Source organism: Blastocystis sp. subtype 4 (genome assembly GCF_000743755.1).
Source record: "Blastocystis sp. subtype 4 strain WR1 chromosome Unknown seqid_0132, whole genome shotgun sequence".
Lineage (NCBI taxonomy): Eukaryota > Bigyra > Opalinata > Blastocystidae > Blastocystis > Blastocystis sp. subtype 4.
In genome coordinates, this window is record NW_014569415.1 from 1 (window position 1) to 17,778 (window position 17,778).

The 17,778-nt window shown below is 40.3% G+C and overlaps 8 protein-coding genes across 8 annotated transcripts; 4 read left to right on the top strand and 4 right to left on the bottom strand.

The window, feature by feature from the left end:
* Nucleotides 1–442: 442 nt before the first annotated feature.
* On the top strand, nt 443–1,234 carry JH06_2200 (calponin; the record flags this gene model as incomplete). Its single annotated transcript, XM_014671819.1, has 7 exons — nt 443–559; nt 590–679; nt 709–775; nt 808–920; nt 951–1,050; nt 1,082–1,176; nt 1,214–1,234. The coding sequence occupies 7 exons, from the start codon at nt 443–445 to the stop codon at nt 1,232–1,234; spliced, it is 603 nt and encodes a 200-aa protein (XP_014527305.1).
* A 108-nt stretch (nt 1,235–1,342) lies between these two features.
* Nucleotides 1,343–3,105, bottom strand: JH06_2201 (splicing factor 3A subunit; the record flags this gene model as incomplete). Its single annotated transcript, XM_014671820.1, has 7 exons — nt 1,343–1,473; nt 1,504–2,066; nt 2,097–2,476; nt 2,506–2,694; nt 2,726–2,843; nt 2,877–2,974; nt 3,007–3,105. 7 exons carry the CDS (start codon nt 3,103–3,105, stop codon nt 1,343–1,345), a joined length of 1,578 nt encoding a protein of 525 aa, XP_014527306.1.
* Nucleotides 3,106–3,384: 279 nt separating this feature from the next.
* On the bottom strand, nt 3,385–3,594 carry JH06_2202 (hypothetical protein; the record flags this gene model as incomplete). The annotated part of the gene is made up of 2 exons (XM_014671821.1): nt 3,385–3,554; nt 3,588–3,594. The coding sequence occupies 2 exons, from the start codon at nt 3,592–3,594 to the stop codon at nt 3,385–3,387; spliced, it is 177 nt and encodes a 58-aa protein (XP_014527307.1).
* An 866-nt stretch (nt 3,595–4,460) lies between these two features.
* JH06_2203 (hypothetical protein) lies at nt 4,461–4,802 on the top strand (the record flags this gene model as incomplete). The annotated part of the gene is made up of 2 exons (XM_014671822.1): nt 4,461–4,556; nt 4,587–4,802. The coding sequence occupies 2 exons, from the start codon at nt 4,461–4,463 to the stop codon at nt 4,800–4,802; spliced, it is 312 nt and encodes a 103-aa protein (XP_014527308.1).
* A 3,776-nt stretch (nt 4,803–8,578) lies between these two features.
* Nucleotides 8,579–11,530, top strand: JH06_2204 (hypothetical protein; the record flags this gene model as incomplete). Its single annotated transcript, XM_014671823.1, has 10 exons — nt 8,579–8,707; nt 8,734–8,759; nt 8,797–10,327; nt 10,357–10,453; nt 10,590–10,864; nt 10,894–10,977; nt 11,008–11,154; nt 11,184–11,318; nt 11,350–11,405; nt 11,473–11,530. The coding sequence occupies 10 exons, from the start codon at nt 8,579–8,581 to the stop codon at nt 11,528–11,530; spliced, it is 2,538 nt and encodes an 845-aa protein (XP_014527309.1).
* Nucleotides 11,531–12,696: 1,166 nt separating this feature from the next.
* On the top strand, nt 12,697–13,770 carry JH06_2205 (ferric reductase-like transmembrane component family protein; the record flags this gene model as incomplete). The annotated part of the gene is given in 2 exon segments (XM_014671824.1): nt 12,697–13,487; nt 13,503–13,770. The coding sequence occupies 2 exon segments, from the start codon at nt 12,697–12,699 to the stop codon at nt 13,768–13,770; spliced, it is 1,059 nt and encodes a 352-aa protein (XP_014527310.1).
* On the bottom strand, nt 13,707–14,693 carry JH06_2206 (peptidase C19, ubiquitin carboxyl-terminal hydrolase domain-containing protein; the record flags this gene model as incomplete). The annotated part of the gene is made up of 1 exon (XM_014671825.1): nt 13,707–14,693. The coding sequence occupies one exon, from the start codon at nt 14,691–14,693 to the stop codon at nt 13,707–13,709; it is 987 nt and encodes a 328-aa protein (XP_014527311.1).
* Nucleotides 14,694–15,518: 825 nt separating this feature from the next.
* On the bottom strand, nt 15,519–17,095 carry JH06_2207 (ubiquitin carboxyl-terminal hydrolase 11-like protein; the record flags this gene model as incomplete). Its single annotated transcript, XM_014671826.1, is given in 5 exon segments — nt 15,519–16,040; nt 16,071–16,379; nt 16,410–16,610; nt 16,628–16,819; nt 16,883–17,095. 5 exon segments carry the CDS (start codon nt 17,093–17,095, stop codon nt 15,519–15,521), a joined length of 1,437 nt encoding a protein of 478 aa, XP_014527312.1.
* Between the last annotated feature and the right edge of the window lie 683 nt (nt 17,096–17,778).

Sequence of the window (17,778 nt, forward strand, 5' to 3'; positions counted from 1 at the left end):
CAATTATGGGTCTTGCTGGTTCCGAGCGAAACTCTTCCCATTAGGATCAGCCGAAGAAGTCGCCTTCAGAGCCATCAAGTTTACAGCTCATGAAGTGGCGATTGTTAGTAATGTGTACTATGATGCTATGGCAGCGTTCGCTTCCAGATATCAACAGAAACAATGTTGTAAGGAGGTACATCCGCTCCAGAATCGTACTGGAATTAGGAATAGTAACTTTTCTTTCTCTTTCCGCCCCTACCAGATGATTTCGTATCCACAAACGCTACCTGTTGAAAAGAAGCTCAAGATCCTCTTTGGAACGAGTCAGATTGAATCCTGATTTGCATTGTGGGGTCATTCAGTATCTCTGCTTTGTGTAACAACATTGAACTTTTTTTCTAACTCTTTGGTTTTTGTATACTGTTTGAACGTACACCCAACTCTGTTCACTTCAATTCTAATGGATAATCCAATTCATACACCGGCTACTTCGACAGGACGTCTCTTCAAAACAGATAGTGGACGAAGTCGTTCAATGTCCGAAGACCGCATCAAGTTTGTTGAAGAGGAATATGACGTTTTCCCTATTCTCAGAGATAATGTATAGTTTCTGAGCAGAGAAATAGCGGCTTGGCTATCTGGTTTAGTGGGAGAGGAAGTGGATGCCAATCTTGTTGATTCACTACGAGATGGAACTGTATAAGTTTGGAGAATGGTGTTACTAAGATCCTATGTCGAGTTGTACGAGATTGTCTTCCAAATGTCACTCTTCGCAAGTTCCACGAGAATGCTGGTATTTGATACAAATGTCTGTGTAAGGAATAGAGAAAACGTCTTTCTATGCTAAAGACAATGTTGCCATTTTTGCTCAGGCATGTCAAGAAATGGGGATCAACAAGAACGACTGTATGAGTGCTTCAATGTTTGAGAATGGGGATGTACTTCTCTAGGTAGGGGATAACAAGTAGAGAAAACAAGTTGTAAATGCTATACTCCGCTTTGCTATTGTGGGTATCAAGTATGGTTTGAAACCCATTTCGGTGATTCATTCAGAACGACTGAAAGATTGTTACTTGCTATCATATATACTCATTTCTAGTCATTGAAGCTATGCCTGAAGAGGTAGTTCCTGATATGCAGTCTCTCGTTGAAAAAGAAATCAAAGAAGAGCAGAAACAACAGATTAAAGAACACGTCTGGGGTTGATTTTGGATGGTAGTTTTCATACTAGATTGGCATGATGATTTGGTGATGATCATCCTTCTTCTCATTATCTTCGTCACTCTAGGTGGAATGATCTGGATTTCCTACAAACTAATCTCAAATGATGAACGTTTTTCTCGTGTTTCTTACAAACACTTCAAATCAGACCCTGTCTCACTAGATCATTGTACATCTTCTTCGACAACACATTTCCATCTGCATCTTCAAACTCTTCTTCATCTAAGGACCAATCCTCACTCTTCAGCTGATCCTTAATCTTTGCATACACTATAGTTCAATCAATCTACTCTCACTTACAATTCTTTGCATCTTCAATCTTGGTGATATCATGGAAATGCTTCGTATTGGGAATTCCTAAGCAGCGCATTCCATTGTGATGTCTCCATTCCTGGAAATGATTATCAAACGCACGTCGACCCCAATAACTGTAGTTTCCACATATTTCACACTTATACTCTTCATCCAATCCGTACAACTTGTAAAGCCAATAAGGAATTGGTTTACCATCCCATCCCAAAGGCAAATTCAATGGATTGTAGATGGGCTTCTCGCCTTCTTCATCCTCACTTGATGACGACTCAGATTCAACTGCGCCTGCTTCAATATCCATCTCATCCTTCACACGTTCGTCATATGATTGGATTGCCTTCTTCTCATTGAAAGCCAGTGTCGTATCCAGAATGTCTCGCATCTCATGACACAACTGAGTGATCAAATATTCTCGCTCTATTGTGGGTCGTAACATTTCCATAGAAGCATTCTGTTTCTTCTTTCCTCCTTTCAGCAAATTCAAAGGTATCTCTGTTGTTTTGGTATTGAGAATTGTGAATAAGCGCTCTGCTCTCTGGTGTAACGATCCTCTTTAATTAATGCTCATCATTATGACGTACCCGCACTTCGCTCCCATGCTCTGGAGAATCTCCTTCAATTTCTCCATACCCATCTTCTCGATGGATTCAATGGATGAGAAGTCAGGTATTTCTGTAACCTCTTGTTGTGTTCTGTCATCATCATCATCAATATCATTGATATTCTCAGCCTGCGCTTTCTTCCTGGCCGCTATTTCCGCCTCCGCCTTCTTCTTGGCTTCCTCAATCTCATTCTCTACCGTCTGACGAAGACTCCAGCCTTCGATATTACCACTCTCCCACTTCTTTTCGAATTCATCACGAATCTCCTGGATCAAACCATCGACATCGAATAGTGGTTGCGAACGGTGATAAAAAGAAGTGAGATAATCCAAAAGAGAAGTTAAGTAATCTGAATACGCCTATAATTAAGACTATCAATCACATCTACAGAAGTCATCTTTGTATCCATCCCGATGTCCTTGAAATTGTAGAATGAACCCAAATAGGTAATATAATCAACACGGTAGATGTGAGGTAGATTGACATACTTCTCGTACTCTTCATGCAAGTCTACGTATTTGCCATAGTATTCTTCTCCAGTAAATACATCTTCGATGTTGGCAGGCTCGATCGTGATCTATCTATCACAACCAACAACCTATTCTTACTGGTTTTTCCACCAAATCCGGGAACTTCTTATGGTATGTCTGAATCTCCTCTAATCGGGCATAAAACGATTTGAATACGTCGCCTTTGGACATGGAGTCGATTTCAGCTTCGCGAGCTCTACAGAGTCATTAAAAACTGCTATCAAATCACTTCTTATCGGCATAAAGAGTCAACGCCTCACCAGCATCCTTTTGAATAGCATCGAGGAATTTGTTTATGTCATGTTGCTGCTGCATCTTTGAACGCTGCTAGGACTCAAAGGCTCCACTTTGACACTCACTGTCTTAGGTTGGACATCGAGTTCAGCTTCAATGGCCTTTTCATACTTCTCAATGTCCTCCTGAAGAAATCGAGTCTTCTCTAAAATTGTAGACGACATGCTGATACAAATCTGATTCCTCTTCAAGGATCCTTCCTTCCAGGAATTCTTATTACTACACTCTCTCAGATCTTTGTATCACGAATCCTAAGGTCAATTCGAAACCAACAAACAGAAGAGAGTAAAAGATACATTTCATTGATTTCTATATTCTTTTCGATACTTCTTTGCCATTCTGCGATTATGAATATCAATATTCGATCGGGTCCAAGCGGAACCAATTCCACATCCTAATCCCAATGCCATCGAAGCAGCTCGATATGTAGGTTTCCCTACAAATCAAATCAAATCTGTACTCGCACCCATCAGCACAAATGCGCAGGCCGCACCCACAGCAAGTCCCGTTACAGAATATATACAGAATCGACGACCATATTCAATCCAGGCTTGTTTGGAGAAAGGATCGATGTCTGTGCTTCCATTAACAATAGTTACCTGTCTCTTTTCCTCTAGTTTGTCAACAGATATCGTTCAAATGATACCACTCATCAAAGCAAAAAAGGGAAGGAGAAATCTGAGATTCGATTTCGCTAAGATCGCGAAATGTGAATGGAATTGGGAGTTTGTTTGAAATCAACAAAGACTCTACATCACCATGATGGATCAGCTATCATTAATAGTTGAGTGTGTTCATTTTAATAACTTAGTCACTCTTAAATGGTGATGATTTTGAATGAAACGCTGTTCTAGTATTGAGAACACCAATCCCTCAAATAGTGAACTGTTGAATTGTGAGTAAGCGGTTTTGGCTCAGTTGGAAGAGCGTGGGTCTCATAATCCCAAGGTCGTGAGTTCGATCCTCACAAACCGCATTTTTGTTTTTTATTCCAATACACTTACATCTACTGTTTAGAGACATTCAATCAGTATTAACATCATTTTTACCGAAATCCATCAAACGGTAGATCACGGTTTTTTTCCACTTTGCCCAACCATTTTGTATGGAAGTATTTGGACTCTAATCATCGTTTCTGTGAAGATATTCAAAGGAACCAAGTGTCCAAGTGATTAATACTTCTTTTTTGGGATTGTAACCTGAAGTTAAAGACAATCTAGGGCGTATTTGTCACTTGCCACTTGTTGATCTCAATTATTAATTCCTGGTTGGTATTTGTGTATCTCGAAGGTGATAATCAGATCCATTACAGAATTTAGCATTTTACTGTAGTAATTGGTATTTGTCCTTGAATAGCAATGCCATCTTTAAATATTATATCAAAACCTTCTAATAGAGACAAAGAACGGATATGCGCGTTTGGATTCCTATTTTCGTTCTCATTTGTAGTGTTTGTGGTATAGGCGAGAATGAATATGATACATTATTACAATGCTCTACATGTGGATTGTGTGTTCACATGGCGTGTTATGGAGTGATTAAGCCGTCTACTCCATGGTATTGTTACCCATGTTCACGAAATATCGTATATCCTAAATGTAAAGCATGTCAATCAGTTTGAATTAGATATTTATATCATTTGTAGAGTTCATCTGGTGCATTCACGCCGTTAAAGAATGGTGAATGGGCTCACACTCTATGTTTAATGTTAGCTCCAGAGTGTGGCTTTTCTGTTAACTTTTCCTATGAGGATGTTAATGGTCTTCCTGATTTTCGTGCTGCTGGCTTCAATCCAGGGTTTTGGCCTCACGATCAGACACCAACACTTCCTCCTTATGGTATACCATTTCTTGTTTCATGACGTCTAGATCAAATCTCCTTAAACATGTATGAGTTGATTCTCACTTCGTATTATGGGAGGAGTTCTTCACTCTACTCTCGTGTTCCTGGTTGTGAGGGTTTTGCAACTATAAAGCACTATCAGCATGGTTTTACTTGTCAAGTCTGCCATCAACCTATTGTAGGTATGCCAATTCGATGCTAGTAATGAAAGAATGATTGACTAAAATATAGTATCACGACATGTCCTTATGCAATTCATGTGGAGTGTCTGAAACAAAATTCAGGTGTTATGTTCTTTGCACCACAGTTGAATCGACGAGGAATTGTCTTTAAAGTGTCATGTCTTCAGCACAGTCATAGTAGTGCTCAGATATCACTTCATTACTTCCCTCATGTTCCCCAAGTCAAACGATTACGTTCTCTGGTGTGTGGAGGTCGTTTGTCGGTATGTCGATTATTCGCGGATGCACAGATCTATCACCAGTGGAAACAGGGAGACCCTGAAATACCAGAACCTCAGTTCTCGACAGATCATTTGATGGAGTATAACGTAACTGAGTTTTTCAGTTATGTGAATAGTACAGCACCAATGATGCGGTATTGTGAGAAAGTATTGATTGACTATGAAAAGGACTCAAATATGAACTATTTGGATTGTGTGAAGAAAGTTACGGAGAAAATCCCATCATTATATCGTGATCTAGAGCCTCGATCCAGAGATAACAGTCGTCGAAGTAGTGTATTGCATGTCACGGAGAATATCTATGCAAAGACTCTGGCTATCGACATTTCGGGTATCAAACGAAGACGTCGTGTTCAGCATATCAGTAGATCATCAATGCCTACACGGAAAACAGCAGCAACAGAACGCGAAGAATCTTCAACCAGTCATCATAGTAATCAGATCCAAAACTTAACAAGTGAACGGTTCTGGAGGATCGTTGACCAACTGTATTATAAGTCTGTTCCGAAAGTCGCTGACTGTCTCCCTGCTCGGATCTCAGAATCATCTTTTCCACCTCCTGTGAATCTGAAATCTTCAAGTCTTCCTCTATTTCGTTATGAAGCTCCTCCACGTCCTATGCCTTCTCTTACACTAAAAGATCCAGATCGACTGGCTTATAGGGACATTCGGTAATCGACATCCCCTTACGATCATTTGTAGGGTCCTGATGGTAGCTAGTCGACTAGCTGATGTGATATTTCGGGTTGAGGAGTATACATCAACTGTTGTCCTAATTACTAGAATTCCTTCCAGAGTCACGCCTTCTTTAGCTTCAACTTCACATATTCCAGTCCCTCTGAATCCAGCGTGGACCAGTATATGTATCCTTCTCTGCTAATCTGTAGAAGGCATTCACAATCAAAAGCGATTTCGTTCCGTTGATCATAAGATCCAACGAGAAGAACTTGGGTATCACCAACTATCTCCCAATATCCGTGTTTCCATTCGACAGATTCGGATTCTTCCTCATGAAGCAGCCCGTTTGGATAACAATATGTTCCCTATCCACTTTGAATTGGTTCGACTTAGTGTACGTTTGTTATCATTATATCACACTCAGAATCAAAGTATTCGACTCTTGAAAGAACCTCGTCGTTTGTTAGCAAAAGTGGAACAACGAATGGAGGCATATCCACTTCAACGTCTTCTTAGCAACATACCTGATCTCATGAACATCTTCTATGATTTTGATTGCTGGACACAAATTCGTCATAATCTGGATGTAACTTACAATCAAGCCCATCTCACTCTTCGAATGATTCTTCTTGTTTTAATTCTTCTCTCTTGTTAGCTGTAGGATTCACTCCAGATTCTTCGTTCACATCGAAAGAGACGAAATTCACTATTTCCTATGGATGCCGATTTCTGTCTGATTTGTGGCAACTTTTCAGAGGATCGAGATGATGAGAATTTTATCATTGGAATCAATCCTATAATATATTGCTCTCAATGTCACATCGGTGTTCATATGAAGTGTGTGGGTCTCCATGAAGTCCCTGAAGTGTTTGTCTGTGATAAGTGTAGGTATTTGAAGAAAGGAGGAGATCCTGCTCATCTCACTTGTGCCTTCTGTCCTATTCGTTATGGTTATTTGTTCAGTTTGAGTTATAATGTGAATGGTAAAATTCATGTTGCCAAACTCCATGAGATTCCTCGTTTTGCTCATCTGTTTTGTCTGTTGATGAACAAAGGAGGAAACGTGTTATCCTTTTCACCAATGCATTTGGCATTACCTTCATTCTATGTTTTGTATTCAGGATTGAGTATGTCTTCAACTGGTCGTAGTCTGACGAATTATCAAACATCAATCACTCCTCCTCATGTGACAGGAAAGACAGGCGCAGTTACACGATCGATGCCGAATCGTGCTCCAGACCGTGAATTACGACCTATACGTTCATTTGAGTCACAGAAACTCCAACACTTCTTGAATTCTCTCAATCCTTCGTCAGCAATGTTCTCATCGACTGTTGAGTCAAATACAAACTTCAGCCTCTTTGCTTGTTGCGGGATTCGAAAACATATCACTCAACCTATGGATGCGATCTCCAAGTTCTTCTCTTTCTATAGTTCTTCTTTGGAAGAAGCAGAGAATAATTACATTGTTCTGAATCATTTGCAGACTCACGAACGTATTGATACCATGATAGACTGAATGAATAGGAATCTATCCTGTACAGAAGAATCGATCGACTGTAATGATGAATCAGCGAAGGGCAGTATCTCAGGATAACAAGATTGGTCAACTCTGTTACATCTGTAGACTACCGCAAGGACATACAGTATGTTGTGCTCATCCTGGCTGTACCAATTCGATGCATCTTACCTGTCTCTGGTACATTGGAGGTGATTTCTCTTTGGATTTGTCAAATCATGAATATGTGAGTAATGGTTGCATGCCGTGTGTGAAGGCATTCTGTTTACAACATCAGAAGCGTGTGTCACGCGAGACACTTCAGATGCGTGTGGTGAGTCGTAATAAATATCGGATTCCCAATATTCTTCAAACACTTCCACCATCGATTCTCAATGAGATGTCAACTGAAGAAAACGAGTCACAGACTACTGAAGAGTTGACGGAAGAGAGAAGTGAAATATTTGAAAACGTGTCCAAAGACACATGTGTTTGTAGTGTATGTCATTATGGGCGAATGTGTCCTCCTCTATCTCATTGTCTTCGAGAAATGCCTATGACTTCACATCCCATCTATCAGAAGACTAGGTCCAAGAAGCCAATTGTAAGTATCCAGGTTCGAAATCTCAATATGCGAGGAGATGCTGTGATTATGGAATGGGAGAAGATCATTGAAGAGGTGTTGCAGAATTATTCGTTATGGAAAGAGAACGAAAAGAATCATAATCGGTTTTGTCTAGATAATCGGGGCTTTTTTTGGAAGTGTGTTTGTTGTGGGTGTTGTGTCCATAACCAGTGTTTGGATTTTGTAGATCACTGGTGTCTCTATCAGGATGCTAATTTCCACTGTTGTTTTGATTGATTGCTTTCACCTCTAGACTTTATCTGTTTGCGTTGTCTGTTAGCAGATCCTCTAACTAACTATTCGCTTGTTTCTTTCTATGGATCTAGTAATGACGACTCTATTAATGTCATCAGCCGGCGGCCATGTTTGGATGCTGGTTGTTGTTCTATATGTGGACGCGCTGAAGGCTACTTGACCCGAGCTTCCAATGGGTCTTTTGTACATAAGTTGTGTGCTCAGGCGATTCAAGGAGTTTCTTACAATTCTACCAATTCGTATTGGATTACACCATCTCCACTGGCTCCTATGACTATGCCAACGCGACTGACTCTAGAAGAAGGGGTCACTGAAGACTTGCCTCATGAGACAGCCCCTTCGTCTCCCTCTCTGATTCGTACTCATATTGAATATGTCTTACCAACGACTCTACCTCCTCTCTCTGTTGGTATTTTATGCTCCATCTGTAGAACTCGGAAAGGTCGATTAGTGAGCTGTAGCTATGAGGGTTGTAATCGTTCTTTTCATCTTAGTTGCATGCGTCCGAATCTGGCCATATGTATGCCAACCGAACAAGGTCTTTTTGTCCGCTGTGTTGATCACATTCCTACTTCCTTCCAGTATGATCCAGTTCTTCAAGCCATTGTACCTCTGCAGGATCTAAGTCTTCGTACAGTAGTTGATGAGAAGGTGGTATTACTACGTAAGCAGCGAGACAACTGGGGGCGTATGATGACTGGACTCATTACTCTCGCTAAGGAGAACGAGATGCGAGTGCTTGGAATGATAAAGGAAGTGAAGCGATACTACAAACGTAAGATGAAGTATTGTATTGTTCGCAGTGAGCATGTTCTTCGCTGTGAGAAATCAATGTATGAACCATGGATCATGGAAGAATGGGGTACAGGTGTGTGTAAACCTGTAATGATTGGACTAACAGAACGACTGATCAAACAGAATCAGGAGCGAACTATTCAAGTGATTCAAAGTCCTATGGTTAAGGATCCATCGAATGAACCGATTCCAGAACCTGTACAAAAGAAGTCTTCCCATGAACTTCATTCCAATCATCAACCAACTATCCCTTCACCCACAAAGCCATCTTTGCGATCCCCAGAACCTGTGAAAGTAGCACCATTGACATCCGACCAGGTGATTACAGCCAAAGCTCCTATGAAGATAGAGAAACCAGTGTCCAATGATACTGTTGTGGAAGTTCCAAAAGAGAAGCCCAGTGAGCCAACACCTAAACATGTTGAAATTAAGCCAGTTACTAAACCGAATCCTCCTGAGGTTGTGAAACCTGTAAAGTCTCCACCGAAATCTAAGAAGCAAGTGAAGGACATTGTAGAGGATGAGGAGGAGGTATGGGAAGATAATTGGGATTCAACAGAGAGTAGTAGTGATTTCATTCCTGAAACTGTCGAGACTGACGAATCCAGTACAGGTGAAACTGAGAAGTCTTCTTCGGTCGCGGAACCGTCTAAGAAAGAGATAAAAGGCGTGGTTTCGGTAAATAAGACTAGTAAAAAAGAAGAACCGAAGAAGATTCTCTCAACACATTTACGACGCAAAGAGTACGAACTTCAAGGCCGTCAAATGATTCGGCAACGAGAAGAAGAGCAGAACCTTAGACGACAGCGTGCTGCAGAGCTGCGACGAGCTCGGGAAGAGAGACGTCTTCAGTTACGTGAGGAGCAAATTCTAATGAAGATTAATCAGAGAATTCAATTACTGTCAGAAACGAAGGAGTTGGAGATTGAAAAGGCTCCTGAGAAGACTGAACCGTCTCAGACTAAACCGTCTCAGCCAGAAGTGATCAAACCAGCGGAATCACTTAAACGAACTGAATCACTTTCCGATATACCACCAGAGAAGCGAATAAGGAAGCAAAGTTTGTGGGAAGAAGCCAGAGCCGCTTACTTGAACGAAGAAGATGTCACTGAGAAGGAACTACCTCTGACGGCACAAGAGGAAAACACATACTGGAATAGCAAATACATCCAAGAGTCTCGTTTTATTCTGCGGAGTGATCCGAGAAATCAATCATCAATTGTATATGCAGTAGAGATTCGAATAGAATGTAATTGTAGGAGCGTTTCTTCCGAGATGCATTGAGTCAGCGGAGTCGCAGTATGGAAGAACGAAGTACGGAGTGGATGCCAGATCCGTCGAGACTTCTCAGCCACCGTATCTTTTTGACATTATGTGTGGTCAGAGAAGAATGAGTGAATGATTGAATAGAAAGAAAACTTGTCACTTTTGTGTGCTCTTGGTGAGGTTCATTCCCTTGCATGTAGTTGAGAGGTGTAGGGTTGATTCATAGCAAAGATAAGTATTCGTGAGAAGAACCAGAAACTTCAATTGTTGCTTAAACACTGTACAAGTCAGGTGAAGGATCCAGATGCAATTCTATTGATGAAAGGAACAAGGCCATTGAAGGATCTGAAGTCCATTCATGACTTCTATGTCCAACAACTGCCTGGAATCACGATTATGAATCTTGCAGAATCAATCCAGTCTGGAATGAGTACGGATCGTCTTAGAATGAGTCGATGTATGGTCTGTAAGAAGTCTAAGCATTCACCAAGTATTCATACAGTACAGCTAATAGATTTGGTTTAGTTTAGCTTCCCAACCTGGGTTTTATCTGTAATTACTGTCTGGATAACAAACCATGGTGTTGTGTTGGAACCTACATTCAACTGTTTTTGGTGGGTACATCTCTACTGATTAATAACTAGAATGGTCAGTGGATTCTAGCTGTTGTGGTGGGGTGGGATGAGAAGACACGGAAGCATTGGCTGATTAATTCAGAGTTGCAATTTCTCTCTGTTTTTATCGGTGATGTGTATCATTTCTATCGAACAAAGGATGACGTGTGGATAGAAGTAGGTTATGAGAAATGGATGTCATGAAGATGGCGAGAGAGAGACCAAAAGTCATTTCGTTGATAGAGAGGGATACGTTAGTTATTATGACTGCCTCAGAAGATGGAGAAGATGAACTATCACTGGTTCCTCCTGGATATTATAAAAGGAATCCTATCTGTCATGTAACCATGAAAGAAGAGAAATGACATCTAGATCTGTGATGAGACAGATAAAAATAGCTCTGTTATTTGCAATAACTGCAATTATAGGTATCATTTGAAGTGTCTTAATATCTCGCTACCGAAGGTAGAAATTGAGGGTACATGTTATCTCTAGGGTCGCTGGTATTGTCCCGAGTGTGAAAAGAGATGTAAATAATCATATGTCCTTATAGTGTTTATTTGTTGATAGAATGTCTGACTCACTAATCCCATTATTCCTGATATCCTCAGTCAAGAAACAGATTAAACTTGGCTTGCTAAAAACACATAGAACAGAAATGCCCCAATTCTAAAAGGCCCCTAATTCGTATCAGGAAAGTGTAGGAAACTGTTTGTTTGTCATTTATAATGCGCAATTGCGGAGTGTTTTAGGGACATTCAAATACAACTCTCATTTTTCATTTGATTATGTCTGATAATAAGGCTCCACTAATCTCCCAGGAAGTTAAGAATAACGAGAATAGCAAGAAGAGCTGCACATTTGATGTTTGGCCGTATGTCAACCGTAGATATCAAACTGTGTCCTGAACTGTAGTTGTCTTGATGGTATTAGCAGTCTACGCATGGAGAACCTATCTTGTTAAATTGGCCACCAAAAACGGTTTATTTCTATATGTTCACTGATATGTAGGTATTACATCGATTGCAAAGTTTATGTTTTCGTTCCTTAAGGAAAAGAAAATGCTATCGGTAAAGGGTGAGATGTGGAGAGAGACTCTTTTCTATGTTTATTTAATCTTCTGCAGCCTTATGGGTCTCTTAAACTCTATAATTCCCATAAGGAAGGCCCTTGATAGAAAGCCCTTGATACCTGGCTTTTATTCGTACAAATTTGGGTTATTAGTGACGTAGACGACGATCGATGATTCTTGCATTTGCACTCATCCTGCTCATCATCCTCTGGACCGTAGCCACCATTTGTTTGGATATGAATGCTATGAGCATTAAAAAGTCTCCCTCAGCATGGTTGTATAGGTTGAGTTGCTATTGGTTGAATCTGTTCTGGACTCTTGGTGTATGGTTTATCTTATTCTCCTTACATCCAGATCATCTTTTGTACTCGTAATACTGTTTTCCAGTACATCTACCAGATTCCATATGTAGATCCTTTTCTCCCTGTTAATCGTAGGCTTCGATCATCTCTACTCATCGTGCCGTTGGTACAGCCGCCTTCTGGACAACAGTGGGTCACCTTGTCGTAATCATCTGGAAGTGGTTTGCTCAGAACCGAGTTCATTCGTTCTCTGAGTTATGGAACCATTACTGGCACTACTATAATAAACCTCTTGACTGGAAGGATCTCGGTTTCATGGGATCAACCAGTCTATTATTACGTTTGATGCCTATTTGGGGTCTGATGATGCTAACAGCCATGCCATGGATCCGTCGCAGATTCTGGGAGTGGTTCTTGTATCTTCATAAAGTGGTTATAGTGATCTTCTTCGTATTGTTCTACTATCATTCTCGCTACTTCATCAACACAGCAATTATTCCTCTGGGTCTTTATGTTCTTGATAAGTTAGTACGATGGATCTCCATTTACTCTCGTTGTTGCAAAGTCACTACAATTCATGCCTATGAGGATGTGGTCCACCTCGAAATCACTGTGAATTCTCTGTTCTCAAAATGGTGTCAGTTCCCATCTCTCGTGGGTTCTGTTGCTTATCTGAATATTCCTAAAGCCAAGTTCATTGAGTATCATCCTATCTCAATTGCTTATAACCACGGGAATGTCTTGGGTTTCTTTATCAAGGTGGTTGGCAATGAACATAGTTGGTCTCATAAATTGGCAAAGTTGAGTGATAAGGAGGGTTTGAGAGCCTATGTTGAAGGCCCATACACGATGGTGAAGCGTCGTGCCGATGAGACAACAATCACTGAAGAGAAAGCAAAGAAACTTGTGAATCAGATGTATCACGATAATATCATGATCGTAGCAGGAGGATGTGGATTTGGAGGAGTCTCTGCTTATATCTTGGATTGTTTGAAAGCTGTTAAGCATTTGCCATCAGAAGAACAAGCGAAGAAGAGTATGCACGTTGTCTTAGTGGTTCCTCATCATGCTCATTTTGATGCTATGAAAGACATTCTTTTGGAATGTAAGGAATGTGGATTCTGTAAACTTCATTTGTATGCTACTTATAGAAATAATGAAGAACTCCGTACTAATTCTCCTAAGGGAGTTGATGCGAATTCTGTGAGAGTAAAGTCTCTGAAGGGTGATGTGAATGAATTCGTTACTCTTGATTATACTGTGGGTCGACCTGACTTGAAGTCCATTCTTGATGGATTGGATGATCTGCCAATTACAGCATTTGCTTGTGGTCCAAAAACACTTATCAGCTCTTTCTATAAGGAATTGCGTAAGCAAAAGCGTCGATTCCAGTGCCATATTGATGTGTTTGATATGTAATATGTTTGTGAATAAACATTCCAGATATACAGATCGTCTGAATCTGAAAGAGCAGGTTCTGCATTAGACGAAATTTGCTGTGTCAAATATACATCAGCTCCTTGTTTTAATACTGGGTCTGGCTTCACTTCATCATCAATCACCACTTCGATGGGAGTCAGATCCATCTCTCTGTGATAACTAGTTTCTCGAGGGATTGTAACTTCTACTGGTTTCTGTGTACACTGATTGGAAATAAAATTTGAAGACCTATCCAATGAAGAGGAAACAGTCCAATCATCCAAATTCTTCTCATTAGTTCTCTCATCCTCCAAACTCAAATCATCCATTCGTTGACTATCACACCACCATTTGGTCTCCATAGTCGTTCTATTTTGCATGGATTCTGTTCCATTACCACTTGTTGAAGGTACCACATTCACTTGTTGAAGTTCGTCATTAGAAGGAGTTTCCTTCGGATGTGAGGCGATATACTCTTCATGAAGTGTTTTCACTTTCTCACAGACATCCTGACTTGACACTCTTCCATGTCTCCTCTGATAAAATAGCACATAGGCAGTATCACGAACTAATCCGTCTTCTCCTTTCTCATAGACTCCACTATCATTGTACTCATACCACTTAGTATAACCATCATTCTCATCTCTTGCATAACAATAGTAATGACCTCCACTACTGCTTCCACTATGATTACAAATGGCTGTTAGATCATATATTGTATCTTCCGCGGGAATTGAAGTAGAATCATGTAACCATGGTTGCATATTCAAATCATGAATAGGAAAACGGACCAAAGTCGATATCTTGCGTCGACCACCTCCATATCCATAGGCAAAACCATTCTGTGTATATTCAAATCGTTCTAGTTGAAGAATAAGAATTTCTGGTAATTTGTCAACACGTGTTACACTCTCTGCACACATGTGATCTTGACAATGAGGACAGTACCATTTGTTGTTCTCATCCAAATTACCATGTTGAGTATACAGCTGTAAGCACTCCACTAAATCAACTCCAAGGTCTTCATCATTTGTGTCCCATCGTGATGATATGGCAGAATGAAGAGTTGTGGCTGACGCTTTGATCATACATCCCACAATAGGGTTTGAACGTAATTCTGGTGAATATGAAGAGATTGTGGAGAAATCATAGAAGTCAGAGAAGGATGAAGGATTCTCAAGCGCTGGTGTGATGATTGGAATCAGGACTAAATGAAGTAATGAAATCCGTTGAATAGCAGAGTTAAAGGAGACTGAAGCATCATTACACAGGACTAATCCATCATGCCAATCACCATGAGTGGAATATACCAAGGGGAAGAAAGGTGCTTGCTTATACCACGACAAATCATCTAATATTCATTCCTCAACACAATGATACTGGAAGAATCATGATCAGATTCAGGATGGACTGTTAATGGCTCTTCCTCCATTGGGATAGTGATTTCCGGTTTGGTTTGTTCTGAATGAAGATCACTTGAAACCATATTCTCAGATGAACCTCCAGGAAGACCTCTTCCAATACTAGAAAGACTATTCGAGTTGGAATAAGATTCATTCATAGGTTGAGTTGAATTTATAGTCTCTTCATTCTCAATGTCTGAAGAACTAGTGAAAATGTTATCAGAATGAGATTCATGATGAAGAGAAGAATCCTTAGTATTCTGACTTTTATCATGTGAATATAGTAAGTTTCCTTCAGGATTCTTAAGAGAATATGAATGATGATGATCAAACATTGAATTGTACTCATCTTGATCTGATGGTTCTAATGTTTGATGGAATATCCTCCAACTTACTTGTAATCTGAACATGAGTAAACGGAGACGTTACAGTAGGATGATCATTACGATTTAACCATGATTCACGACGACGTTGATCCGCTTCTTCTCGTCGTAATCTCTCTTCTTCTTGTCGCTTCCATTCCTTCTCCTGTTCCTTTTCCATCTCTACAGCCTTCTGATGGCATTTCTCTTCCCATTGAATAAGTGCATTTTGAGCAATCTCTTTCTCAGAAACAAAAGGACTCACAAGTCGTTGATAGATTCTCCAAGCAACCTCGATCAATGATTCATTCTCCTGATAGAGGAAGAGGAGAGGTACATCCAAGATAGGAATGAGATCATATTCATCAGCATTCTTCTTGTAAAAGTGATCAGAACCATTGTAATAATAACTGTTCCTTTCCACACTACGACGCATAGTTTTCAATTGTATAGCTGATGGATGAATGAAGATAATTCTGTCTGTTGACTGACGCTCACGAGATAACTAATGACATCATCACGGAATGATTCCTACCACGTACACCACTACTGTGGGACCTATCAGTACATTAATACTAGACGATGGCATCACTTCATTCACACTATCTCGACTGAGAGTAGCCAATACAAGTCGAGTCGCGGGAATATCCAATTTCTGGGAGATATTGGAAAGGACAAATTCCACAGTATCCTTGACAGTTGCATGAATCACTACAGTTTCTGGATACATTTCCAGTGGATCGTTTTCAGAGAAGAATGATTTCAACACGTTTACACAAACTGAAACTCTTTCAGGAGGAAGAGGCAAGGTGAGGAGACTGAATGGTTCATATTTCACACGTTGCTATATATAAATTTCCATTTGTGAGTGTACCTCTCCACATTTACAACATTTGATGAAAGTAATGTTCTGACCATAAAACCAATCAATAATCTGGCTTTGTTGACGACAAAGATGATATCTCCACATTTCTGCGGACTGTTGAGGAGTGAAGTGATCATAGGTTGGTAATTCAATATATGGCTTTATGGAAACCTTGTTGATGTCCTCATGAATTAAATCAAGAAGCATAATCTAGAGTGACATCTCACATCCATTCCGACAATGAATTCCTGGCTGTCATGCTGACTGTATCCTTGAAACTGGGTTGCAAAGGTTTCTACAACCTCCTTAAAGTGACGAGGTGTGATGGCTGGTGAAGACCCAAGCCAAAGGGATTTGATCACATCAGCAAATACATTAATAACCTTTCCTCCGGTTCCCGACTTATTCTCCACATTAATCTGTACATGACTCAAAGCAACACACTAATCACATAATGTTTATATTCATCGGTTATTAGAAACTGAGCGAGACACGGGAGGTGAGAAAGGCACTAGATACTCGGTTAATACGTTATTCCTTACTTGAATTGCCGTATTCATATAACACGTGTTGCCAATATTTGATAGCCCTGTGCGACAGTTCCTAGCTGTTTGTGGATTGTACGATTCGAAGGAAGGTACGAAATCCGAAAGGAAGTAGGATCCATAGCTCGAGCCCTGTTGATACGAATACATCCTTCCAATTCAGGATGGTATGGGAGAATTATTGTTAGTGTATTTTACCATTCTTATTATCCTATTCAAATAGAAATTGACTGAACTACTTGAGTTCATCCTCAAAAGAAGATTGTTGATGACCATTCCATTTGGTTTTCATACTACCACTTCTGAAGCATCTACCACATGACTTTACGTGTTCCATTGTATTATTATGAACACAATAAATCTGCAAAAAACAGAATCAAAAACTCGTGACAAGATCGCTATTCCTGATAACCTCAAATACTCGTCAATCCGAGATCCAGATCGTTGGCTATAAGGATAGTTGGAATTACCCAATAGATTTCATTGTTGTTGTGATCGTGAAAGGGAGTAAAGCGACATCCATTGCATTTTCCTGAATCATCTCGTTTCTGATCATTACTACTGCTTCTTTCTCTTTATTTTCAAATCTATGGTACTTCTGTCGTACTTAGGAGTCTGAACGATAGAGCTCTACTGTTAAGGCCATTGACAATGTGTCGTTAGAGCCAGGAACACCGAAGGCAATGATTCCAGACATGTACATGGATCTTTCTACAACATATTCGAGCCACATCCCCATGACGGCGGGCATCGCCTTACCGACTTTGCACGAATCGTCATGCTATTCTCCTCTTCTAGGTATGGATTCACCGCTTCTTCCACTTTCTGCAAGT